Below are 26423 nucleotides of genomic sequence, written 5' to 3'. Positions count from 1 at the left end.
CTTCATATTTGAAAATAAACAACACTAACCAAAAGCCCAGGTCAGTCTGAATTTCTAATCCTAAGCTCTTTATTCCTTTTCATTCCGTTGGACATTCGGGTACAGGAATGCCAGTTGTTACGGGTACCTTGCAGTGTTTTTTACTATTACCCAAGAACATTCAACACGAAAAGGATTCAACACAAAAAAAATTTGAGCAGTCGTGACCATTTCCTCTAGCTGCAGTGCCTCGAGCAACTGTTTTTTACAAATACTTTCATCAGTTGCCAGAGTGCTTCAAAAAATATCACAGCCACCAGAAGTCCTCTTGCTAACCTGATGTCTCCTATGCTGAGCCGATATTTCCTTGAAGGAATTCCAGAGGAGCGTTTTGAGCTCTACCTCCTCCAGCTGCTCTGAGCCATTCACTTGCCTCTGAAGTTGGTTCTACTTGGTACTGAATTTGTCGCACGTTATTTTCCCAAACTTCAGTTCTTCTCATAGAGGTAATTTCTTTTATCTTCCATCCAAGCTCCTTCACACCCTGGTAATGCTGTTTTACCTGGTTGACCAGTGGTTTTCTCATACTGAAGTGCTCTGATCTGAACCCGTTGTTCTTGCGGTTTCTAAATAAGGGGTATATATTATTGCCATCCTAATAAAAAGCAATCCAGTGTAGTGCTGAAGCTTAGATTCGGTTCAGTCTTACGAAATCTTCCAAGCTTTCTGCTAGCCGAAAGACCTCGGGTTTTCCCTCACGGTTAGTTAGTTAGCCTTCCTCCCTCCCCTCATTTCAGTTTTGACGCTTAGATTAGAAAATCAGGGAAAGAGTAACTTTTAAGTATAATCTTTATTTTATTACTACTTGGACTCTCTCTTTTTTACTGGGAAGACTGGTACTGGGCTGTGCACTTCAGCAGATACTTGCAGTGTTGTAGCAAATTGCTTGCAAAAATAAAGGTATATCACAGATACGGCAGTGCTTCTAAGCAGACTAATTGGAGGTGTCTTGCACACAATTATAGTGCTCAGGTTTATCTCTTCTCTTCGGTTCTTTGTGCTCTTCGTCGTTTGCTGCCTCTCCCGCTCTGTCAGGACTCGCTCCGTCCCCTTCCTCCCCTTTCGCAGTCGTCGGTGACTTTGGCCATTTTAATTTCATTCCTCCCTGCTTTCTCTTGTTTCTCCTTCTTCTCTTTTTCCTGTACAGGCACTTTATTACCTTCACAACTTCAAAGCAGCGTATTTATGGTTACATAAATTCTAATTCCTTTAATACTACTTTAGTCCAAGTCAAGAGCCGTTCGCCTTCCCTTTTGCCTATTAGACGGTGCTGTATCAATTCCTTACTTGAAGTCCAGATATATATTGTCCACAGTGAATATAAATATGAAACATTTTGTCTACTCTGACCATTTAAAAAGAAAAATTAGCTCATAAATTCAGTCAATTTACAGCAGGTTCTTCACTTGCAACCTCTTGTGTGAAATAAGGTAGTTCCAAGGTGTTGGACCACGGTTAACAGAGAGGGACAAGGCAGTAGCATGTTTTTCCTTTCATTTTATTTTGTCTTGCTTGCACTTAGCGTTGGAAGCTGTCTTAATCGCTGCGGTTGGTTTTGCCTTGGTTAGCGTGCTGCTGCTTTTTTAGCGTGAGGGTGTGGGACGGGATTTTAACGTGAGGGTTTGGGACGGGATTGCGTGGATTCGCGTAGCTTTGCTGTGTGCTGGCTCCCCTCGTCACTTCATTCTCCCAGGGTTTGGGATCACTTCTTGCAGCCAGAGTAGCTTTTTATTATTCTTTTTTAAGTTGTTTCAGATTTGAAGATGATTGGAAAAACTTGGAATTACTTTTCTAAATAGATAATGATAACGAAAACAGAGTTTGGGTTTTGATCTTCCCGTCTTCCAGTATTATCCACTGAATTTTCTCTTTCTCTTTTGGCTTTGTAAATGTAGATGTCATCCTGAGACTCGTGCTGAACTGAAGCTTGCGACTTGTTTCTAGTTGCTCTGGGGTCACAGCCCTGTTTGTTCTTTCGAGAGGGACAGATTTTCGATTTCACCCCCCGTTGCGATAAAGCAGAACCCCTTTCGCCTTGCTTTTGGCTCTGGCCCTGCCGTTAGTAATGTCTTTCCGAATCTCGTCAACAGCCGACCCTCCTTAATTTGCTGCCGGAGTTTTTGAGGCCCACGGGCAGCACTTCTCTCACCAGCGCAAACGCTCGGCGCGCTGCTGCTGGCTTAAACTGGGAGAGCGCCGCGCCTCTTCGCAGGCCAGATGTCAGATCCAATATGATAAAGCGATATCATCGTGCCACGGAACCGCCGTAAGACAGCCTTTTACCTTAAAGATAATACAGGAATAACAAATTTAAACTAGATTTGGTTCAATAGCGGTTCTATCAAAGGGTGACAAATAAAAGTCAGTTGTGTCCATGGGGAGCACTATTTTCTTGACAAATCGCCTTGGCTGTCTCCCTCTTGGTCTTTATGATCTTCCCAAGGCCGACGAAAGCCCGGGAAGTGTGAAATATGTGCAGTACTTTTTTAAGTTTATTTTTTTTCTTAGCGTCAATTTAAAAAGTGCCTAAGTGAGTAACAGGACTCCAGAGCGAGCTGGAGGAATAGGATTAGACCTCATTTCCCTCTTAAGAAAAGAGCCCTCCCTGCAGTCCCTCCGCACCTGCGACTCCAGGCGAGCGGTGGGAGCCCGGAGCCCTGCAGAATCCAGCTGGAAAGAAATCTCCGCTCCTTCCTTACGCTGCTCCCCCCGGTTTTCAGTCTGTTGGTGGGAATCATCTTAACGAATCTCATTTCTCAGCCAAACCTTAGCAATCTCCGATTTGGGGTGGACGGTAAAGAGGGGAGAAGCTCGGATAGAATTCAGTGGGAAACTGCCTCTTGGATCGCAGGTACAAATAGCTTCGTGCGCGACACGTGCGCCTCTGGATGACCGTACGGCTGAGACTCTGGATAGAAAAAGCTAACGGGCATATTTAATCGTCCCTTTTTGGAATCACAGAGGCAGTTTCTTCCTATATTCTTAATTATTTCTAGGCTTATAGTAGTGGCACCTGCTAAACATTTTGTCAAACTAATCGTAACTCCTGGCAGGTGGTTATAATTTTGTAAACATACGTGAGAATTTTATGTGGGGAAAGAAGAAAGATAGATATCAATGCTAGCTTAAAAAATTGCATTAAAGGAGAATTTCTTGTGACCATACTAAAAGGAAATAACAGAACACTATTAAGATGTATTAGTACCACTTACGGATTCAGAAAATGAAAGCAATCCATATGTAGATGTTTTATTTTTCATTAGTAACAAAATGTTGTTTTCACTCTGACAACTTAATAACGTATGAGCTGGGAAAGCCTAGGAAATGACTATTGGCAAGAAAAGCTATAAGGACTTCTCTGTTGCAGAGAACAGAAAATTAGCTTGTAGGATGTTGATGGGTGTTGATACGAGCAGTGATCAAATGGGAATCTATTGCTGGGGTACTAATGAAAATAAAGTATTTGTGGGGCCTGTAATACAGGCGGACGGTTGGACGTTGCACCGTCGCCCTGCTCTAGAGATGCCTTTTTTAACAGTGATTTTTTTTCCTTCCTAAACCAAGTGATTGTCAATAACAGTGGTTGTAAGTGAAAAAAAGATTAAATGTCGTAGTGAGTGTTGCAAACCTAGAAGCGAAAAGACGGTGGAACAGCATCAGAGGCACAAAAAAATGAAGCAAAACCCCCAAACACAAACCTTAGCCGGGCGCCGGGGAGTCGCGGTTTTCATTTCCAAATTTTGTGCGTCTTAATTTTGTTCCGCTGTGGCGGTGCCGGGGCCGGGGGGGGCTCGCGTCAGCCCTGCGCCTCCGGTCAGGGCAAGCGAGCGCGGCTGCAGCGGTGGCTTCGTGCGCGTGGGCTGCGCTTGCCGCGCGTGGCTACCAAATGCGTCAGTAATGTAAGATGAGCCGCGTCCCATCTCTGCCGGTCACCGTAACTCACCAGCGTGTCTGTACGTTCCTCCGTCAGCATCTTCCGCTCATTTGTTTCTCCCGCCGCGTGCCCTGACGAAAACGGCACCCGTGTCTCATCTGCTGTAGGTGTTCTGCCTACCTCAAGAGGTAAACATGGTATCCTAGAGTCGTACGTTCACAGTCTGTTCTTCTTTTTTACATGAGCACTAGCGCGCACACACACACACTGGAATGTATATTCTCCTCCCCTCCACCCCCAGATAACCTCTTGACCCGATCCTTGCTGTAGCCACCACCAACTCCTCTTGCAAATTGGATGCTGCTTTAAATGTGAAAACAAATGTTCAAGAAGCTATAAAACCTGAATGAAAGCTAAAGCTGAATTTATAAAGCCTTGTTGCATATGAGCCAAAAGTGCAAAAAGCTCTATATAATGAACTAACCTGCCACTCATATAAATATAAATATATATAAATATATTAAAATCAGACTGTTCTACAAAATTGTGTATTTGTATTTTTGTGTACGTACAATTTTCTGCTAAGCAGAAGGAGGATGTAGTATAGGATGATGTGAGAAGAGATTTTGTTTAATCATATTTCTTTGTTACTTATTTTTGTTAACATCCAGATGCCTGTCTTTGTCTTATGTGTATGACACTGTTCGAAAGGTGCAGTATCTCTCTCCCGCCCGCGCATCAAACCTCTTCCACCGGGAAAGAGTCGGGTAACGCTACACGTCATCATCGTCAAACCCCGCAAACACGCCGAGGTCTTGATCTTAGCAAGGGCTGCTCGTTCAGCTTAAAGGCTACGTATTTCACGCTGGCATTAAACGGGCGCGTTGTGCCGTTGCTCCCAATGGTAACGTCGAATATTCACCCGTTGCTTTTCACGCGGGTGTTCTCCGAGCGCGCCGTCTACGCCATCTGCGGTCTGTAGTAGCTTTGCTGCTGTTCCTCCGCTGGAAATTTCAGGGGGAAAAATAAAATGAAGTAGTGTGGACTGGGAGAGAGGATGAACAGATCCTTGTGTTACTCGGGGAAGAAAAGCAGCCGGGGAAGCAGTACCGTCTGTCGGAGGGGAGCGGCTCTCGGGGCACACCGCCACGGAGGAGGAGGAGGAGGAGGAGGGAGGAAGGTGCCGCGGGAAGCTCGCGTTCGTGCTTTCAGCAAGGCAAGCTGGCGAGGGGCCGGGCCGTAACTTGCCCCGTGCCACGACAGGCGCGTCCCCCCGTCCCAGGAGCTGCACGCCAGCCCTGCCCATCTCGGGTGGCTTTATGGCGGTTTGGTCCAGCGCTGTAAGGCCAGCGGTAGCAGCCTTATTTGACGAGGTCCGTCTTCTCATGGCTTGATGCCCTTGCGGTAAAGATACTGATTTTTAAGAAGAATATTCTAAAATCTTCTCCAAATCACTGTGTTTATCTGCAAGGTGCCGAGTGGGTCTGCTCCGTCGTTTGCCGCGAGGAGAAAAGGAATAGTTTTTCTCCCTTGGTGCACTTGGGAACCCTTAGTTCTGCATTACGGAGCGGAGAAGTCTCCGGGGAGGGGCGGGGGGGCAGAGGAGATCTGGGGAAAACAGGGTGTAGTGGGAAAACTAAGGCAAAGCTTTGGGCGGGAGGTGACCTTCGCCTTCCAGTTCCACCGCAGGCTTGGGGCAAACCGGTCCTTGCCGCGTGCGTCAGCGTTCCCGTCGCCGAAATGCAGGTGAGAGTTGGTACCCATCACCTCTCCCTCAGGCGGCCGGTACCGCGGCAGCATGGCCTCTCGCCTTCTTCCCTTGTGTCCTTTCCTCTCTTTTTTTTTTTTGTTTTCCTTTTTTTTAAATTTAATTTCTAACATCGTTTGAACTGAATTTTGGCCCAGGGAGAGCGATACTGCATCTTTACATGTAGGGCTCATATTTATAACAATGTGTAATGACTGTAGCAAAAGTCCTTGTTTCTATATGTGAATGGACAGAGAAACAAGTGCTCTATTGTATTGATTAAAATAGTTAAAATGAGTCCTGTATCATTGTATCTCCTATTCTGGATTAGTGCCTTTTGGACAGTAGACTGTTCTGTAATTAAAATGTAGTATAACTGCTTTTTTGTACAGTTTTGTTTTAATAAAACTTTTTTTTAATTTGTGTTTATTTTAGTATTGTACCTATTAGAAAATAAAAATGTATAACTCAACACCGATGCATTTCTTCTATAGTCCTTTTTTGTGCAAAGCTGGCGGGGGGTGGAAGCTGCTGGACTCAAGACCTAAAATGTGTCTGGAGAACTTAGTAAACGTAGAAAATATTCACTCATTTGAGAGAGACTTACGTCTTTGTGCCTTCCCCTCTCCGTAAGGGCGGTCTCTGGGAGGGCCGAAGGTGGCGGACGCCACGGCGGTGCAGTCGAAGCGGTGGCATCGCTTCCGTGGAGGCCGAGCCCTGGGCTGATAGCGGGGGCCTTTGGGGACTCTTCCCACGAAATGAAGGGAGGGAGTAGAGTTTTATCTACTTCTTTGAGTGCACTTGGGCTCCTCACAAGTAAAGGTACTGGTCACGATAACGTGATGACCAAGGGAAACCTCCCTGGCCAGGAGCCGCGAGCTCCTTCGAGTCCCGTCCCAACAGAGCAGGGCCCTCGCTCGAGGAGCTGAGGGGCGGCGGGGAGCGGCCGTCGGGGCCGCTTGGTCATAAAACCCAAAAGCTGGCGAAGTGACGAGTACAGGCGTGATTTTTGAGACAGCACAGGCAGGAGGCGGCGTTGGCCGCCCTTTCACCCTGGCCTGGTTGTGCTCAGCATCTCGGGGTCGCCAGCCAGGCTCTGGGGGGGGTGAGGAGTTGCTGCAGTGGCTGGGTGTGACTTGGAGGGTGGCAGAACAGGGTCTTCATACCACGGAAATGGATTTCTTTATTGAAATGGTGCCTGGGTTCTGCGACAGTGGTTAAAATCGGCGTGGGCAGGCAGGGTTTGAGGGGGTTTTGGGGGCTTCGCTCAGGATGGCCACCCCCGGGACAAGGGGCTGGGCAACTCTGGCTGCATCGGAGCTGCGGGCAGTGAGCGAGCAGCCTTGGGTGGAAGCACCTCTCGGCTCGGGCCTCGTGTGCCCCTCATCACGGGGGGGGGGGAAAAGGGGCTCAAACCCTGTCACCATCATCTGCCGTGTTCGCCGGGGGGCTGAGGGAGGAGGCTGGGGAGGGGAACCCACCCGCAGGGGCCGCGGGGCCCTCGCCACCCGCACGGCCCCGCCGCCTCCCGGCTTTCCAAAGGAAACGGTAAAAGTGGGGGGAAAAAGAACCATGCTGTAAATCAGTGTTGGCTCCACAGCTGGAATCGACGGCTGAGCCCCCCGAACCGCCAGCTCTTGAGCCATTTTTCTCCTTGGGTTTTGTTTCTTTACAAGTTAATCCCCAACGCGTTGCGTTTCCTTCTAATTTCCATCATAAGGCGACCCACGGGACCAACTCGGCCGCTACGGAGGAGGTGGTAACGCTGCGACCGAGTCCCCCGGCTCTTCTGTTTTGGAGGGGAGAGGGGGAACGCGTTGGGGAAAGCTCCCGTTGGAGATTTTACAAAGAAACCCCCCACCGGAGACCTGCGCTTTGCAAAAAGTGCCGCTTCCAGCCCACTTGGGGCTTTTCTTCCCTAAGGAAGCGGATGAGCAGGGTGCATCCTCAGAAAGCAAACCAACCCAAGCACTCATCAGAGGGCGACGGCCAAAGGAGAGCAGAAACCCCTTCGCGATCTGCCCGGCTGGCGGCAGGGCCTCTCCTGGCGCGGCTCAGGCGGGGCCGGGCGAGAGGCCCCCGGCGAGACCCCGGCACCCGCCCGCGCCTCGGCCGCCGCCAGCGCCGGTTGCCTTCCCTGCTGCGGCAACGGGCCTGAAGACAAGCGAGGCCAATGAAAGGGGTATTAATTTGAAGGAAAGCAGGGGAGAAAGGTATATCGTTTGTGGCTTTTTTTTTTTTTTTTTTTTTTTTTTTTTTTTTTTTTTACTTATTTATTTTTATTTTCTTGCTCGTTTTGATCGGTGCCTTTTAAAAACCAGCTTTGGCTGGAGAACAGAGAGGCGAGCGCGGCTGCGGTGCGGGGAAGGTGTTACAACCGCCTTCCGGGAAGAGCGAGGTTTGAACAAAGTGACAGCGCTTAAAAAGCTCCTGTGCTTCAGCCAAAGAGTTTTTTTTTTTTTTTCAGAAGGTAAAACATGAAAGGGAAGTGGCTTTAAAAAAAAAAAAAAGGCGGCGGTATTTTTGTGCACTGATTGCAAGACAACACCGATAAAAATATCCTTTGCTAAAGTGACTTTCAGCGGGGATTGTGGAATCAACACAACGTTTGTTGCTTAAAAAAAAAAAAATCAAAATAAAACAAAACCACCCAAAACCCCAAGGCAAACCCTGCCGGTTGTTTCCAACACAAAGCCGTATTTTGGAGAAAAACGTTGCCCAAGCGAAGGGAAACACCGTCAGCAAGGGAGGGAGTTTGAAGGACGTTTTGCTGCCTGAGGCCGTGGTTGGGTTCCTCGTCACCCCGAGGCCGTTTCAGCGGGCAGGGCTGGGGGTGGCGGGGCTCCCCGCAGCGCCCACCTCCCCGCAGCGCCCACCTCCCCGCTGCGCCCGTGCCTAGGGCATCACCCCCCACCCGGGGCAGGAACCTCCCCGGGAGCCCCCGGCCCCGCAGCGCCCGGGGCCCGTTGACGTGCGAGGCAGCAGCAGGGCTCCCAGAGGAGACGTTTTTCCGCCGGGCGCTGGGTCAGTTCGGGGTGGAAGATGCAGAGCAGGGCACGGCGCGGCGGCCACGCGCGGGGCCGTGGTCGGCAGCGCTCCTGCCTCTCAGCGAGGCTTCTGCGCATCGAGAGGCTGCGTTAAGCGCCGGCGCGACTCACCGGCAGCTCCGTGCCTGCGGCAGGTCCCGTCCCGCCACCACGGCCGCTCCTCGGGCACCGGCAAAGGGACAACCCGCAGCGCCGGCCCACGCGGTTCGGGCCACGGCGCGAGCAGCGAGGTGAGCGGGCGGGGGCACGGGGCAGCTTCGCTGAGAAACCGGCGCTTGCTTGGTGCAGAAGGGCCTGGGAGGGATGCTGCGACCTGAGGGATTTGTAATTTGCCTTGGTTTTCTTTTAATTTAAATTTATAATTATTTTTTTTTAGTTTACTGATTCACTTCCATTACACTAATTGGCGACACTGATAATCTGCAAGAGACGCCTGCCCGGCCCCTCGGTACCCTGCCCGAAGCCCCAGCCCGTGGCACAGCCCAAGGCAGACGCCGCCAGCGGCATCGGTGGAAGGAGGCTCCCCAGGGGTCCCCGGCGCCGCGGTGGGACCACGCGAGGCGGAAAGCCCCGATGAGCAACCGGGAGACGGTTTGTTGTTTGGTTTGTTGCTTGATTTGTTGTTGGTTTTTAGTAAGAGCCAAAGCTTTTCCACCCAGACCTAAGCCACACAACCGTCCTGGTGGCCTTCCCGACCCGCAGGCCACCGGTCCCTGCAGAAGGTACTGCAGGAGCCATGGCCAAGCTTTTAGGCCGCAGGACACAAATTGCCCTGACCATGAAGGAAACGAATTTGCAGTTTTCCTTCCTCTGTGCTGCACCTCCCGTCGGCGGGGTAACGCCAGCGACCGCTGCCATCTCCTGCCGCCCCGGCAGCGACGCCTCCAGGCAGCGCGTGGCTGCTCGGAGGACGTTTCTTATTTTTCGCACCAGCGGTTGGACAACCCTGAGACCATCTCACGGTTCCTACTCAGTCTGGACACCCAATCATAAAATAAATCATTTCTTCAGCCTCACATCTTCGTTCTTGTTGTGAATCCCTAACCAGGACAGCCCGGCGCCGTTCCCCTCGGCGGTGGCCGGTGCAAACCGACGCAGAGCTCGCTGGAGCAGCCCCGCTTCTCATCCATTGCTTGCCTCATCTGTACGATTTGGGGGGAATCCGGTAACACCAGGCTGCAATCACGTTAAAATAAGTGTTAGCACTAAAGTTCAGTCTGATCTGGTTTTCCCAAAGGAGCAATCCGCATCCCAGCTCCCTCCCCGCTAACCAGGGGGGCTTTAAGCAGTTTCCCTGCAAAACTCACCCCATCGCAGCCAGCGCCCCTGTCCCCAAAGCACCGGGGCCACGTCCCCCGTTCTGGGGGGCTGCCAGCAGCCGGGTTTTACAGCCGCAGGGGAAGACAGGAGCAGAGGGAAGAAAAACCACAGCAACGACTACGGGCAGGGCCGGCAGCAACAACCCCTTGTCCAGTCTGACGCCCACCAGCTGGGGAGCGCGGGGGAGCACGACCAGACCTCCACCTGCTTTTATGTAGCGCAATGATAGGGAACGTGAGTATTAAATAAAGCCTTGGGTTTCCGCCATCGGTGGGGAGGGCCCTAAACTGCAGGCAACAGGGCCAAAGTCTTGTGTGAAGGAGATCTCAGCCCCCCGAGCAACGCGACCCCATCCCAGGGCTGCGAATGCACCTAAACCCTTTGGTGACGCAGACGGGATTAACAAAGTGCAGACTTACCGGCTCTAAAGAAGATGTTTATTTAGGTACTGCAGGCTGCATTGCATGTATAATACAATATTACACTAATTTAGTATTGTACAGAAATAATTAAAAACTTTACAGCTCATTACAAAGTCTCTTTGGATTTTAGCTCATTTGAAGTACACCGATCGACAGGTAATACCACAGTGTGAATGGCCACTCTTTATATACAGACCCACTACATTTACAGAACCCAACAGAAGGACGAGCAGGGAAAGGCTCTCCCAAGACACGGCGGTGGAAACGCGAAGCCCGGGGAGGCTCGGCACCGGCGACGAGGATGCCGACGGGAGGCGGGAAGGCGCCGGCTCACAGCCCGCCCGTTACGGCTTGGAGCGCGGCTCCGGTATCGGCATCAAAATCAGTTTGGCGGGGAAGGCAAGGGGGGGAGCAGCTGCTGTCTCCTGCCGGACAAGGGCAGCGCTCCTAGCCAGCGGGCAAGGCCGGCGAAGGGGAAATGTCTTTAACGCATCCCCACCGCTCTGCGCCCTCTCGCTGGGTTTGAGGAGCCCCAAGCCACGTCCCTCTTCTCCCCGCTGCAGCGTTCGGATGCCAGAGCCAGGACAAGGCTTAGCCAGGCCAGGCCTGGAGGCTCCGCCGCCAGCTGAACCCAGCCTAGCCGGGGGCTCATGGGCAGACAGCAGCAGCCGAGCCTTTCTTGGGGGTGAAAAATATGATGGTGGTTTAGGAGGAGGGCGGAGAGAGCAGAAACCAAAGCAAAGATGGATAAAGGAGATCTAGGAACAAGACACTTATTTGTGACCCCAGCTCAGGAGGATTTTGTAGTGTGAGCAGTCTGCACCTGCACTCAGCACGATCTCCCGTTCCCAAAAGCTGGGCAGCCTCGAGGCCGGGATGAAATCCAGCCCCTCGCTGCTTTAGCGGCCGATCCAGGGATAAGGCACTGCGAAAACTGAACTTCTTGTGCAAAGAACTGGCAGTACCAGCATGAGGACAAGACAAGCATCAACACAGAAAAGACTCTTCAACAGCTCCGTTACCGCACGAACAGGTCTGTACAACACCCGAGCTCGTTTCGTACAGGTTTTCACGACGGACAGGCAGGAACAAGGGGGGGTTTCTTGGTTCATAGGAGAGCAAAGAGGTGTTGAACACCCCGCCTTCCATCTCAACCACTGACAAAACTCTTCTTAAGGACTCGGGAAGTATTACCACACAGAACTTGTTTCTATTAGTTTTCCTCAACTAAACTACATCATTAAACAGGAAAGAGCCACGGCCGTTGAACTGAAAAGGTGTAATTTCGGACACAGAGATCAAAACACCATGAGAGAGCTGAACATCACACAGGAAAAAGTCTTGGCTTGGTTTGAGAAAACCCAAAAAAGTTCCTTCAAAAAAATACCATCCTCTTGGCTGACTCGGAGCAAAACGCGACCGCGGTTCGGAGCCCCGCACCCCGTGCGGAGGACGGGACTGCAGAGCTGCGGACACCGGGTCGGACCGTTACGTTTCCTACTCACCAACACCATTTTCTACACCCAGAATCTGAGACCCATCCACGGTTCAGGGATGCAGAAAGCAAGCTTGCACCACCGAGCAGATGCCCGCTACGAATTACAGTTCCTGCGTTAAACGTTCTTCCTCCCTGTATAAAGTGCATGAAAATCTTGGGAAATATGCATAGCTATTAACGCGCCAGCTGCAGTTGCTGGGCGGTTCCAGTTAAGAGCACCTCCTCCTTTCTGCTGAGCGTAGAGTTTTTCTACTGTTACCAATAAAAAATATATATATATATATATATATTACCTTCATTATGGTTTTAAACTGTCTTCTGGTTAGTTGGCTTAGCTGGTGCAAAGTAACAGATGGCTTTGAGTAGAGGGATGTGCACTCACTGTGCCCAAATCCTGGAAAATATCTTTAGAAGAAACCTGACGTGCCCAGGAAAGCTGGGGTGAGCAGGAGGGAGTCGGAGAAGTCCTCTGAGAACGTCCTGGTGGCCGAATTTGATTTGTTTGGCTTTCTGGAGCTTGCGCCGCGTCGGGGCGATGCGGTTAGGATGGCTTCATTTTGGGGGCAGGTGTCAGGGTGGGATTTGAGGAGAGGTTTAGTTTCAACAGTCAAACGAGACGGTAAAAACCAAGAGAGCTACGAGTAAAATCCTCCCTCCACCAAAGTCAACCAGGCGCTCTGTTACCAGAGCCACTTCGTCACGCTCATCATCCACCATGTTTCAAAACATACCAGCCATATTTAAGACGTTTGCTTCCAGGACAATTTATCCTAGAGGAGGCAGGGAGCATGTTTGGTTCAGACCGCGTTTCATACCCCTCTAAACACGCGCAGCACGGTTTTGTAACGCAACCGAGGGCGGGTGGAAGAGGAAATCCATCCCCTATCAGTCACTGCAGCCTCCCACCGTGTGCTCCAGATGTGCAAACACTGAAATACGTCCTGATGTGCTCGGAGCTGTCGTACAAATACGGCCAGAGGAATTTATGGTGGGTAGCATAAATAGTGAACTATTAACCCAACCGCCTTCTGCTTGACCCTTTCACTCCTGCGACTTGGATACCTTTACATTGGTCCCGCAGAACTCCAGTCTTCAGAGACAGCGGTGCAAGAAAAGAGGCTTCAAAAGGACTCGGACAGGTTCTTCCCTTCGTATCTCCCCCAAAGGGGCCACCGAGCAAACATCAAGAAGTTGTAGACATATCCCTAAATCCAATAAATGAAATGCCGAGACTAAATAAAAACCAACCATCAGTTAGGGGGCTGTTTCACATTAGCTAACTTTCTGCAGCACATCAGAACAAAGTGCAATTAGAAAAATGGTGAAGATGGATTTTGGAAAACTTACAAGGCAGTAGAAGACACACCGTATTAATTAGCGGGTGGTCTTTCATCAGCAAGATGCTGTTGCACGAGTCGTGTCTATAAAAACAGTTGTAATTTTAAAAACCAGGATTTCAGTGTCTGAATTATTCATTACTACATTTCTCCCATCGTCTTGGCTTGAATGGACAGGAGCTTCGTGCAAAGGAAAAGGAGGAAAAACTATACCCTAAAAATATTTTTAAAAGCTGGTCTGTACATTTTATATTAAGATTTCTTTACGAAAATTTAGGAAACACTGAAACTAGTTACACAAAGCTGAAAGGATATACGAATCCCTGGCAGTACTATGCATGCTGCACTGTAACCCATCCCACTTATTTCTGCTACAGATTAGTTTCTATTTTAATTTTATTCCTTCTGCATAAATGATATTAATTACAGTAAATCAGCATAATTATCTCCTTCGCTAAGCATCCCTATCTCCTTTGATGACAATGTATCTTTCCCTTGGACCTCTGAACCAGATGGCTAAGGCACTTAGATACCCACGTGCAGCACGGGCAGCGACTAGATACATATTAAAGTTTAATCATTAATTTAGCATCCTAAATATTCCCCACGTAGATAAAACGTCTATTGCTCAAGCTGTCCAATCCCCCCGTGATGACTAAACAAGATATAAACAGCTCAGAAGATAAAAGTCTGTGGCCTTTCTTGATTTGTTAGAAAATGAGCGCGCGTACGTGGATACGTGCACATGTACATATACACTCGTGTACAGTAATAGGGAATTTGTGCCACAGGCAGTTAAAAACTAGCAAGGGTTACCACAAATAAAATCAAGTTTTATAAAAGCCAGCCCAAACCTCCCACTTTCAAGAGAGATTTGTTTCGGGGACGACTCTTCAGCTCTTCAACCAGGTTTGCTTTCCTGCGCCGCTGGGACGGTTTAGCTGGCGACGGAGGCACCTCCTCTTTGGATCGACGCTGGGTATGGTGCTAGTAGAGCTCCTCTGTGCAACGTCAGGCGGTGGATGATTGTAAAGCGCAAACGTTTCATATTTTAAAATAATAAATAAAAATAAATAGACTGGATTAATCCCGTTACAAGGACAGTGACCCTCTGCTTTGCATAAGTGGTAAAAATCCAAGCATCTCCAAAGGCTGGGTGGGAACATCGAAGCACGTAAGTGCTGCTATCTCCGCAAAAATCCTCTTGGCCCAAAGGACAGAACCAACGAGAAGAAGGTCCTGCCCCTTTGGGGCAAGTGAGAGAGGATCCTGTCACGGTGAGAGCGCACGTGAAATCGATTACAGACAGCAAATTCACTCAACTCCCCTCCTTCCTAAAAAGAAGGGATCGAAAACGTTGCAGAGTGGGTCCTGGGCCTTCTCCCGTTCCCAACAAATGAGCTAGGAAGACTCTGCTGATTCCCAGAGAAGGAGAGAGGGACAACAGGACAGTACTCAAAACGGGCACTGCTCCCAGGTCACATAACCAAAGAGCTGTTGTTTTTTTAAATAAAGGGGGTTTGGGGCTTCTTTGTTTCCAAATAAAGTTTTATGTTCACTTCTCTGCCTGTCTGGAATCATCATAACCTTGCCCTGTCACCATGTATTATGCGATATGGACACAGCTCTTATGAAATTAGAGAAGAACTGTTATGTTGGGGAGGTTTTGGGTTGGTTTTTTTTTGAGAATTGCCAGTCACACCGAGAAAAGCACTGGTGCGTGGGTAGTATTTTGTAGCTATTGGAAAGCCATGCCATAATTTGAACAATTTACACCTCTCTTCGTTCTCTGAAAGGTGGAAGAGAGCAGAGCTTACACCCACCCACCGCCACGAGCTTTCACCGGCTGCCATCACTCACACCCTGAAGCGTCACAGTTTGTAACAGGAAACGAAGGACGTAGATCCAGCACCATGACAAGGCGAAGAATTAACATGTCAATCACCCGAAGCAGAGGGGAAAAAAAACCTTCATTAGTGTTTGCCACAAACTAGAAGTTCACATGGTTGGTTTAGCTTCCCGAAGCCAGAAGATCTGCTCCCCTGCCTGCGTTGCACGGCGTTTGCTGCGGTGGGTAGGGCTGCCTCAGTTTGCCCAAGATTTCCTGTTCTCCGCATTTTTCTGGCTCTTCTCCGGTCGCAGCGTTGATCCTCCTTCTGCTTTTGCCAGGGCTGTGAGCGAAGCCAGGTTGGAGGCCGACCCGGAGAAGTTGCCACTCCTCCTGTTCTCAGCAGCGGCTCCTCCTTGCAACCTCAATCCGGCGCTCCGCCGTCTTGCTGGTCCCGTCGCCTTTTTAACTCTGCCTGGTTTCACGAGCAATCCGTAGCCTGGGTTGCACCTGAAATACTGCTTCCCTCCAATCGAGCCATCGTTCTTACCTTTGACAAGAAGAGAAAGAAAGATGATAGACAAAATGGCTTTTATTCTGTGCGTAAGGTGTGCTACTAGGATACCAGAAGAAGAAAGCAAGAAGAAAATGCTGAGAAAACGACTGTTCCCTATACACACACTGTGAAGGTAAACCCCCAGGAGGAGAAAGCACTATGGGCACTAGAGGACAAAGCTGGTAGGAGGGAAACAAATCTGAAGATCGCTACGATACACTTATTGATATAAAGACAAGTCGTCTGACTACCAGAGGAGTAGAGAGGCGGGAGTAGCCTTTCCACAGGAGTGAAGATATAAAAAAACCCATCTGCTGGTTTTATATCTGAACTTGCTAAATTATAAGATTAGAGGAAGGAGCTGCCTGCGACCGCAGAAGGCTGGATTTGATTCAGGTGGCTCCTAGCTGCCGGCTTGTGCTCCAGTGCCACCAGTACGCTTGGCTGCCCAACACCAGCAAAGCCATTGCATGGAGACGGTTACTCTGAACGGGACACTCCGCCTTATTCTCCCTCCCCACTTGCTATTGAGGGGAATTTTTTTATTTCATCAGAAGTGACATGGTTTACAGGTGGACCAGGCAGGTTGGACTTGATGATCTCAGAGGTCCTTTCCAACCTTAACGACTCTAAGTGTTAAATAACCAGTTCAGCAATAGATGCATTAGCAAACTATCAGGAAGGAAGGAAGGGAAAAAACCATTTAAAAGAGCCTTTGGTTTTCTGAGTTGATGAGACTCTGAAGTTGAGAGGAGTTACTGTTTCCATGTCATAAAACTTCCGCAGAACAGAAAGAATAATTTCTTTATGCTGACGCTGTTCAGATCTTTCTATTTCTCCCTTTAGATCATTTAAAATTCTCACAATCACTGTTCTGGGTACCGGCACAGAGACTGCTCCCATCTGTAAAGGGAATGCAAAAAGACACAACTCCTCTTTAAATGACATAAGGTCACCCCTTTTGTTTTACGGGTGTTTCCTTCTCTTCACCACCATTACCGCATTGCGTCCGATACACCCTCACGTGGCCGAGGACTTGGACTTCTACCCCTGTTTGTAGTGAGACAAAGACACAAGTTTGTGACCGTATTTCCCAAGTGAAGCTCCAGATGTGCTAGAAGCCAGTTATAGTCTGACAAATCAGGGGCTTAATCCGTGTGGAAACAGAAGGGAAAAAAATATCCAGTAACATCAGAGTTGGGTCCTCAACAGACTAAAAATCTTGTAGCCGTTCAACTCTTCCACAGACAGCGAAGCTGATGCTTACCGGGTATGTGCAAACAGCTTAACAGAATTAGCGCTGTGGACTAGAGTAGCCAGACAGGGCGGGAAGGTGACTTTCCAAAATTGAAATGAATCTGTAAGTAAATATTTTTATTTTTTTTAAATAAGGCATGAATTCAGGACTGAGAATTGGGTCTACAACATTCAAAGGGATGAGAGCTACAGTTTGCTTTCCAGGATGGCAAACTCCAGAGAGTTTTCTGAAACCAGCTGAAAACACACCGCCCAGTTTAGCTTTTATGAGCACACCATGCGCAGGGAAGATAACTGCTCATTTAACGGGAGTTCTGGATCCTTGACACGGTATTTATCCTGGTGAACAGCTCCAATCCCAGGGAAGCGTGCAGCAGAGACGAGCGTGGGCAACTCCCTGGGACGTGCTGATTCACCAAACAGAGCCTGCACTGCAGACCTGGAATGCTACAGCTTGGTTAAAAGGATTTAAATAAGGAGCTTTACGTGCTCTTGGGAAACCGAACCCTCTTACCATCAAAGGCAGAGGTATCTACTGCTTGTCTCTTGAATTTTCCACTAGCATGCCCTGCCTTCCCCCAATCCTGCCTGCTCTTGGAGAAAACGAGTGCCATGGAAGTGGACGTGAACCTGCAGAGGAAAGGAGTGACGAAGCTGGGGCTCCAGCAGAGAACAAATGCCAGACATCATCTTTCTTTCATCGCCCTCACTTTAAAGGGCCTATGCTGAAGTCGCTGTTTTTCTGCATCATACTACAACAGCACCTACAAATACAGCCTCCCCAGGAACAGCACCCTAGTTTCCAAAAAAGTATGTATTGGAGCCTAAATTCTGCAAAGTCTACAGTTCTACAGGTAAGAGTCAGACAGCAATGACATGAGAAGCTGAAACCAACCTTAAATCATCTGTACGTCTGGGCAGTCAATGTATGATTATTTCCTACTGGTTTTCGTATACATAGGTATGCACACACAAATAGTCTTCTGTAATTTTACAGCTTATTTTAAAATAGCTTGTGAGAGACTAGGTAACCTGTTAGGAGACTTTGCGTCTTATTTAGCCTAAATGTTCCTTTGCTTATTTGAATTCCACAACTCCTGTTGCGCTTTGGACACTCTTATCCTCAGAGCAGAAGCCCAGAAAAGAACCCTTTGGACACAAGGCATATCTCCTTGTCCTGCTTTCGGCTGGGACAGAGTTAATTTTCTTCCTAGTAGCTGGTATAGTGCTGTGGTTTGGATTTCGGATGAGAATAATGTTGATAGCACACTGATGTTCTAGTTGTTGCTAAGCAATGTTTGTACTAAGTCAAGGACTTTCCAGCTTCCCGTGCTCTGCCCGGTGCACAAGGAGCTGGGAGGGGGCACAGCCAGGGGGGCTGACCCAGACTGGCCCAAGGGCCATTCCATACCGTAGGACGTCACGCCCAGTATAGAAACTGGGGGGAATTGGCTGGGGGACAGCGATCGCTGCTTGGGGACGGGCTGGGCATCGGTCAGCTGGTGGTCAGCAATTGCATTGTGCACCATTTGTTTTGTATATTCTTTTATCATTATTATTAGTATTATTTCCTCTTCCTCTGCTGTCCTATTAAACCCTCTTTATCTCAGCCCACGGGTTTTACTTTTTTTACATCCCACCCGCTGCGTGGTGCTCAGTTGCTGACTGGGGTTAAACCACGACACTCCTGCAACTACATACTTACCGAGCTGCATTGTAAAGGCAATTCTGATTCCTACCTCCACTGTAAGAAGGCAATGAAATAACTGAAAAGGGACACGATTCAGTCAGAGGTCAGCGAGACTAGGTTTACAAAGGCAGACTGGAAAAAGATTACGGCAGGGAAAGATCTTTCACGTTTCCCTTCTCAAAATGCACCCAGTAATGGCTAATGAACCCTCCCTCATCAAAAAGTAGCATTAAAATGAACACTGCAAACTCTGACACGCTGTCTGCTTTACACCCGGTCTAGATCATACTTTACCTGAAGGTAAATCCAGTTCGACACCAACCCATGTTCCCTCTTGAAAGTCTGTGGGCCCAATATATCTAACGGTGCCCGTCTTATTTGCGCCAACTGTGACATATTCGCCCTCTTTCAGCCACTCGGGAATTTCATTGGCATCTTCGGAGTCAGAAGTTACCTCTAGTTTTTCTTCTGCCATCTCTGATCCATTATGGTTCAGTCCACGGGCAGCGGACGTGCTCTTTTCTCCTTCTTGCTGCTCTTCTGTGTTTAGTGAACACGTGGGATCTGTCCCCAGTATGCTTGTGAAGGACTTCAGCTCTGATGTCTTGACTTTCTGGATTTTGAAGGGGGAGGCTGCAACGCTCGGCTGGGACAATTGGTCAGGATGAATCTGTGGTCTGGGAAACCCCAGTTCTGAAGACCCAGAAGCCATTTCTTTTTTCCTAGCTTGTCCTGCTGACTCCGTTGATTGTTTGGATAACAACTCCTTCTTTGGAGTGGAGGTAGAAAGAAAGGTATTTGCATCAGCGGCTACAGAGGCATCATTTGCCTGCTCACTTTGAGTCACAGGAGATGCGCAAAATTTTGATTTCAAAGCATCATTTCCATTCACTTCAGTGCTGTCCTTAGGTCTTGCGTGGGTGCTTTGAAGGCTGAAGGCGGGTTGACTCTCTCTCTTAGTACTGAGACAGCTTTCCAAAGAACTGTCCGAGTGCCCTGGCGTGTCAGAAGAGACGTGAGCCACAGCGGGAGCTGGGAAGTCACTCACTGCAGGCGTTTGACCCCCTGGCTGAGCTACAGCATCACTTCCCACCGCAAGGGCTTCAGAGAGGGTGGCTGTCGAGACGCTGTGAGAAAAGTACCCGCTGGAGGCTTCGCTCAGAGGACTTGGAGGTCCTTCCTGGGAGTCCGGCGCCTGGGCGTCTCCCGTGGGCTGCTGCAAAGGCACTTTGGGGGGCTTTTCCGGACTCTTGTCCGCCTCAGATGTCTGCACTGCAGTTTCCAATGGCTGTTTCCCTACTTCCTCTTGGTTCATCTGAAACAGAGGAGGACAGTGACTGTGGAGCTCTGTTATCCAAACTATCTGGGCAAAAAGGACAGATACAAGGCCTCTGGGAAGTACTAAGGCCTCCAGCTTATCTAAATCCCTGTGTAGCTGCAATCTCCAAAAGATGCAAGCTGATCTGAAGTCAGCTTTGCAAACCTGGTAGGATTGTCAGCTCATTTCTTCCATTAATAAGAAAAGTGTCGACTAAAAGAAATACGTTCCCCAATATTTACTGAAAAATTATTTATATTACAGGAATGGTCATTTGGTGTTTGAATAGCAGGATTTATATGAAATGTGAAAGAGCCATGATCTATAAGTCTCTCACAGTTATTTGGCTTAACTCTCACGACTGATAAATCATGCCTCTCCAACTAAACTGTCATTTATGTCCCCGTTTCCAAATGCCATTCCCACCTCAATGCCGCCAGCACCACACACTTTCAGAGTATGAAATTAACTGCACCTCATGAGATTAACAGCCCATTTTAGTGATGTATTTCTTGGCTGTAAAGTTTACTAAATCTGATAGATCAATATCTTTTGCCAGCACATGTACTCTAAAAGATTAGGATGTCTCTAAATCTCTTTGGGAGGGAGGGAGGAGGCTGCTAATATGAAGGGGAAAAAAACATGGTTGGAGGACAGCAGATTTGTACATATCCTATCTTAACTCTCAGGTGTAGGCTTTTGTTTACTGTTCAAAATGTTGTGGTTTATCCCATCTAGTGGTTAAGTGTCCCAAACTACAGGATTTTCACCTTATTCTGAAGTGCCTCTTCCACTGGAAACGTAAGCGGCATTTGAAGAAAGAGGGATTTGATTGAATTACAGGAATTTCAGAACCAAAGGCTAGCTTGCTACTGCTAAGTGAAATGTAATACAGAAAAGTTTTTTGAAATATTCCTGCAGATTAAAGACACATTTTTAGCTTTTCTACGGAGAGGGTAGTGTATACACGGAATCTGGAGCTCTGCTCTTTCTTTGGGCCTTCCCTTTTAAGCGTTCAGATAACACACGTTTTGCTAAGACAATAAAAGCACAGTGGGAGAAAGCTGATTTGCTATTCATAAGAGTGAGGTTCTGCTGAACTGTGGGAGATCATAGGGTCTATTTGCTCTCCAGCTTAGCAAGAGCCTTTTTTTCACGCCGATATCATGAATTGGCTTGAAATGTAAAATCGAGAACGAAGCTCAACACTCAGAATAACAGACACATTCTGTTTAGAGAAAGCGTCAGAGCCTTGCAATTTGCCTTTTAAAGCAGCAAAACAGCTAAATTTTAGCTAGTTAACTGCTAATGCAATCACACGATTAACCAGGCTTTCAAATATAAAAGTGTAACCAGCGATATAAGGGGAGATTTTACCAGGACCTAAGAAAACACAGCAACACCCCCTGCATTTAATTGTCTCACAGTGAAGCAACAGCACAAGTGCAATAGGTTTTAAGTAGCTATCCCAGCAGTTGCTTTTGCCACCTCTGGTTTCCAGGCATGTGAATATGAAAATTGTATCATCACGTCCTGGGATGTGCTTACCTGTTTTATCCTTGGAGCGCTGGCATCAATACTGGCAGACTGAACCATAATTCGTGGGACAGCCTGAAGGAATGAAAAAAAACAGAGCATCGTTCACTTAAAGGATTAAATATCGTCAAACTGGTAAACATGAAAACTTACACTTGAAATTTTGGAATCGCAAACCTTTGTCACGAAAGGACAGAGCATTGCTATTTTATTGCATTCTGACGACATACTCTGAAGGGGTAAAAACTTTAACCAAGGCATCCCTGAATTTTAGCACGTAGGCAGCTACAAGTACAAATTCACAGTGTACAAAGTTTTCTTTTATGCATTCAGGCAAAGACAGAGCACTGAGCAACCAGATGCCAAAGAGATCTGAGGCGGCGCTGGTCTGGCTAGTGAAATCCGCAGCTTCAGTCCATCTTCAAAATTCTTTCTCCATCTCCGGTATCTTAATTCAGTTTAGATTTTAGCATTGTTCACTTTAACTCAAAAAGGAAGCCAGACACAAGATCTCTGCAGCCTCTTTTCAAAGAGGGCATCACTACTGCCTGCTAGAGTGAAGATTTCATGTGCCACTTGCTAATCACAATATACTGGTCCTGGGTCAGAAGAACCACTTCTGTGTTTCAACGGTATCTTCTCTTTTATAGCATGGGGCTTGATATGAAGGCATTGACAATAAATGTCCCTCACTCGCTTCATATTCAGGCTTTTATGTTACAGATTCGAAACAACCACGCTCCTAAGACTATAATGGCGAATTGTGACACTTGACTACAAATCTTAGGCTAAGCTGTCAACTTGGGCTGTCATGCACTGTTGACACAGGAGGGAAAGGGACCATCAGTTCAATGGAGAACCTTGGGAAAGGGAAGCATGAAGAAAAGGAGAGAGGAGAAAAAGGTAGAAACATCTCCCTTTAGCACTGTTAAATACCATACTGCAAGGGCAGGTTCATACTTTCAGGGAAAGAGCTCTTTAAGGGTGACATATTATACAATTTTGGAACAGTCTGCTTTTTTTTCTTTTTTCTCCAAGGGACTTGAGAACTCCTTCTGTAGAAATACGCAGGCAGTGCTCATCTCTGAGACAGCTATTTCCAGAATTCGACAATCTGTCTAAAGAACTGAAACTTTCCAGCTGAAGAGTAAGGTACTCTTCCCTTGCATCCTTTCTAAGTACAGCAAAGCAGGAATTTGACTAATCCTGTTCCCGAAAGAAATAAACATGGGGGAGAAGAACAGCTATTATTTATACAGAGATTGCCAGACATTAAATAAAAACATGGTTGTTCAAGGTAAAAAATAAAAAGACAAAAGACAGACAAAAAACCCAACAGCTTCACTGTGGATCAAAATAACTTTTTGTAAAGACATTAAAGCTCCAGCTCTCAGTTCAATAAAAGCAAGCAGAAGAGAGAGCGTTTGCTTGTGTTTAAACCTACTAATTGAAAGTACAGCAGTGAAGTGGGGTTCGGAGCAAACTGGCTCTATTTCAGGTATTAGCATTTTGAGATCCTTACTATGACATGCACTCCAGGAGGCAGAGGGTGACCCAAATCAGCACAAATCAATGAAGCCTAAAAATAAACACAGCTCTAGGGCTCATGATCCAGTGGTTTTCAGACACCTCGTCCTCCAGAACTCCAGCTTCCTTTGGAATAAAGTGGCAATCTTCTACGGCAAAAGTATTAACCTGAAAGCAACTGTAGTACTGACGTGTGACCGAGTCCAGGGAGAGCTTAGAGCAACGAGGTGCAGCGAGTACTCTGACTCGTCCTAAGTATTAACTCAGACATGCAAGGATAACTTAATTGTCATAACAGTCAAGTGTTTGACTTGAACAAAGACTAGAGAGCAGAGGGATTAACTTTCTTATGAGAAAACCCTGCAAATTTTAGCTTTAATAGAGGCTTATCACAGTGTTAAAGGGAGCAGAGTATTTGGCAGAACACTTACTCTCTCCTCTTCAACCATCTTTGAACCATGGGTTGGTCCATCTTGGGAGTGCAAAGCCAAGCTATTAAATATCACCTTTTAATGAAAAAAATATCTGCACTCAGGAGGCATTAAGGCTAATCCCTAGGCAGGCACTTACATAGCACTTTAAACCTTTTGCAGAGGTGCAGCTGAACCTCAGTGAGAAGCCAAGACTCTTGAATTCAAATTATCCTAGTTAAATATCTCCATGCTCCAATGCTAAAAGCATTGCATTTTGGCATCGCAGAGAGGTTGTGCGAAGGAAAAAACATTGCCCTTGTTGCTTCCAGGCTACTGATACAGCAGGGGAAACAGCCCTTTTCAGCAGACCTTGTACCAGGAGCTAAAGGCAGCTCCGGGCTCTCACGCTGGCACCGTAACACAACTTGATCTTCTTGCCCCATTTTCTCCCAGTACAGGTGCCATCTCTGGGAAGCGCTCCGAGGTGCATTATTATCCAGAGATAAGCACTCAGAATTGGAATAAGAAAAAGTATTTAAAGATATTTCTCAGTTCCTTTGATTTCCTTTTCTCCCTTTAAAACACATAAACAGAGGAAAGTGTTTGGGGTTTTTTTTAATCTCTCAAAAACCTTCAGTCTTACAGCATGTAAATCCATGAAATCTAAAAATCCAGTTGATATCAAACAGCAAAAGAAATAAAACCGTTACACTTTAATCATTCCTCATCAAGTTCGCCTCCTGAAAGGATGACAAATCTCAGAACTACAATAACTTTGCCAAGCAATGTTTAGAAAAACATGGAGAAAAAAGCAATTATGAGAAGTGGCACTTGCCCAACTTTGGTGTTGACAAGAAACAGATGGGCAGAAACACCCTCACTGGGGTAGCCAGGGTACTAAAACAAATCTTTCCTATGAAACGGAGTCAAGTTACTTGGGGGGATACTGAAAACAATGTGTTTGACTATCTGTGAAGAATTGACTGGATGAAAAATAGTTCTGAATCGAGAGCCAAATTCTGACATTAAACTTTTGTAGATAGCGACTGCTAAACTAGGCATATATATTTACCCAATGGCAAAACATGACCCTTTTACAGTGATCATTTTTGGCACAACTTCTTCAACTGAGCTGACAAAATATGGAGTAAGAGAGAACATGAAAGCAATTCACTTTAAAGCATCTTTGAATCTTTGTAGAACAAAAACTGTATTTTTCTTAAGAGCTGCTGCGCTGTGCAGTGAGTTTATAAGGATTTCTAAGAGCGGGTATTTTCTGGTCAGATGGGAGGTCAGTTTGCACATACTTGGAGGTGACCAAAAGCCATGTTGTTACTAGTGATTAATCTGGAGACAAACCTGGTACGTTGGTGAGCTTGAATAGGAAAAGCCAATGTGTATCTCACCCCACTTATAGAGGCACCAAAATTAATCCTAAATTAACTCGCTTTCATCCCATATATTACATATATATAACGGCAACGTCTTCAATGAGCTCAGAAAAATCACATTTGGTACTTCAATGTCATTAAACATTTTGTAAAATGCCTCTGACAATGGTGACTGATGACTTCAGTACCAAGCCTTTTGACTTCACGTCACCGGATGAAAATCCTTCAATGTTAACACCCAATATGCAGAAAGTTCAGTGGCAGTTAACGGAACAGACTGGGCCAGCGTGTACAAGAATGACCCTCCAAGCTCCAAAAACGGTCTAGCCAAGGTTACAGCTGATGCAATCCTAAAAGGGCATCATCAGAAAACTTCCACGGCTCTTGTCTGTGCTTCACCATCCGCAGAGAGGAGTGGCTGAGCTCAAGGACTCTCACCCTGACAGCGTTACGTTCACATCACCATTGAAAAGCAGCTATTGGAAACTTCTGCAGCAGGGCAGAACAGTTGCTTCATTAAATGTAGATTTAAATCAGTTTTGAGCACTCGGGATAAAATACTTCCACGAGACATACACAGCAACGCAGTAAGAATTCTGAATCCCCCAGTACATACCCAAAAATCTGAACCCATTTTAAAAAAGGTCCCCTATTTTGAAAAGGTCCCCCCCAACAATATTCCTTCTCTGCCCTCAATTTTAAAATCATTTTAAAGTCATTAATCATTCAAATATAAAATCTCCTGCATTCCAAAAGGAGATCTGAAACCAGGTCCAAGTTTGTTTGTTGTTTTTTTTTTTTTGGTGTGTGTTTGTTTTCTTCTCTAAGAACACTGTGCATTTAAATACCAACCCAAACAAAACCCTCTTATTCCACCTCCCGTATGTGGAACATTTCAGCTTGTAATCATACTTCTGAATTCCACATTTCTGATATACTTTATGCAAAATTAACCATACCGTTTTCTGTGCAGTTAAATTACTTCATTCCTAGGTCCAGGCAGATTAAAAGGGTAATTCATCACCATTTCCAAGTTAGTTCATAAAGAAGTTTCAGTGGTTTGCTCTAAGAACTTTAAAAGCCGGTTTTCCATACTCATTCTCATTAAAAACTATTTGTCTGAGGATGATAGCGAAAACTGAACTCAGAAAGAAATCAAAACACTAACAAGTCAGTCACAAGAACTAGACACATATGAGCTCAGCTGGCCACCGAGGATCTGTTGAGCTATGCCAATTATAGCATCCAAACGATTCTTTATTTGAAACTCTGAAAAAAGCCTTCGAGATTTTAAAGAAGGTTCTCCGAGGCCACGTTATTTACATTTGATTAAGGGATGTCAGTTCTAGCAATTATGCTATGCACCATGCACAGCCATGAAACTCTTATTTTTTAATGCACTGCCAGAAAAAGGCTTTTGTCTGTTTAGATAGCTTTTCATTAACTGCATTTCATTATTTTTTAAGATTAATTACTACGTCTGCATCAGAAGGTGAAAGAGAAAATATTGAGCGCTGCCCTCTCCATGTGTCCCGTGTCTGCATTTCTATACCACAAAACAAAAAAGAATTACATTAGCGTATGGAAATTCAAATAGTTTATTATTTTTTTTAACATAGCTGT

At 46.9% G+C, this 26423-nt stretch overlaps 1 protein-coding gene across 8 annotated transcripts in view; it reads right to left on the bottom strand.

Annotated features, from left to right (window-relative positions):
* Window positions 1-10483: 10483 nt before the first annotated feature.
* Window positions 10484-26423, bottom strand: part of KIF13B (kinesin family member 13B) — a 131875-nt gene continuing 115935 nt past the window's right edge. For all 8 annotated transcript variants that reach the window (XM_082305732.1, XM_082305734.1, XM_082305733.1 and 5 more), the window contains 3 exons: window positions 21482-21544; window positions 18910-19930; window positions 10484-15662 (listed from right to left, as the gene is read on the bottom strand). In XM_082305732.1, coding sequence (XP_082161858.1) covers window positions 15370-15662; window positions 18910-19930; window positions 21482-21544 — 1377 coding nt within the window. In that variant the 3' untranslated portion in view covers window positions 10484-15369. The remainder of the gene's footprint in view (window positions 15663-18909; window positions 19931-21481; window positions 21545-26423) is intronic.

Source organism: Platalea leucorodia (genome assembly GCF_965183815.1).
Source record: "Platalea leucorodia genome assembly, chromosome: 3".
NCBI lineage: Eukaryota > Metazoa > Chordata > Aves > Pelecaniformes > Threskiornithidae > Platalea > Platalea leucorodia.
The sequence above is the reverse complement of the archived record's forward strand: the minus strand, read 5'-3'. Positions and strand labels throughout refer to the sequence as shown.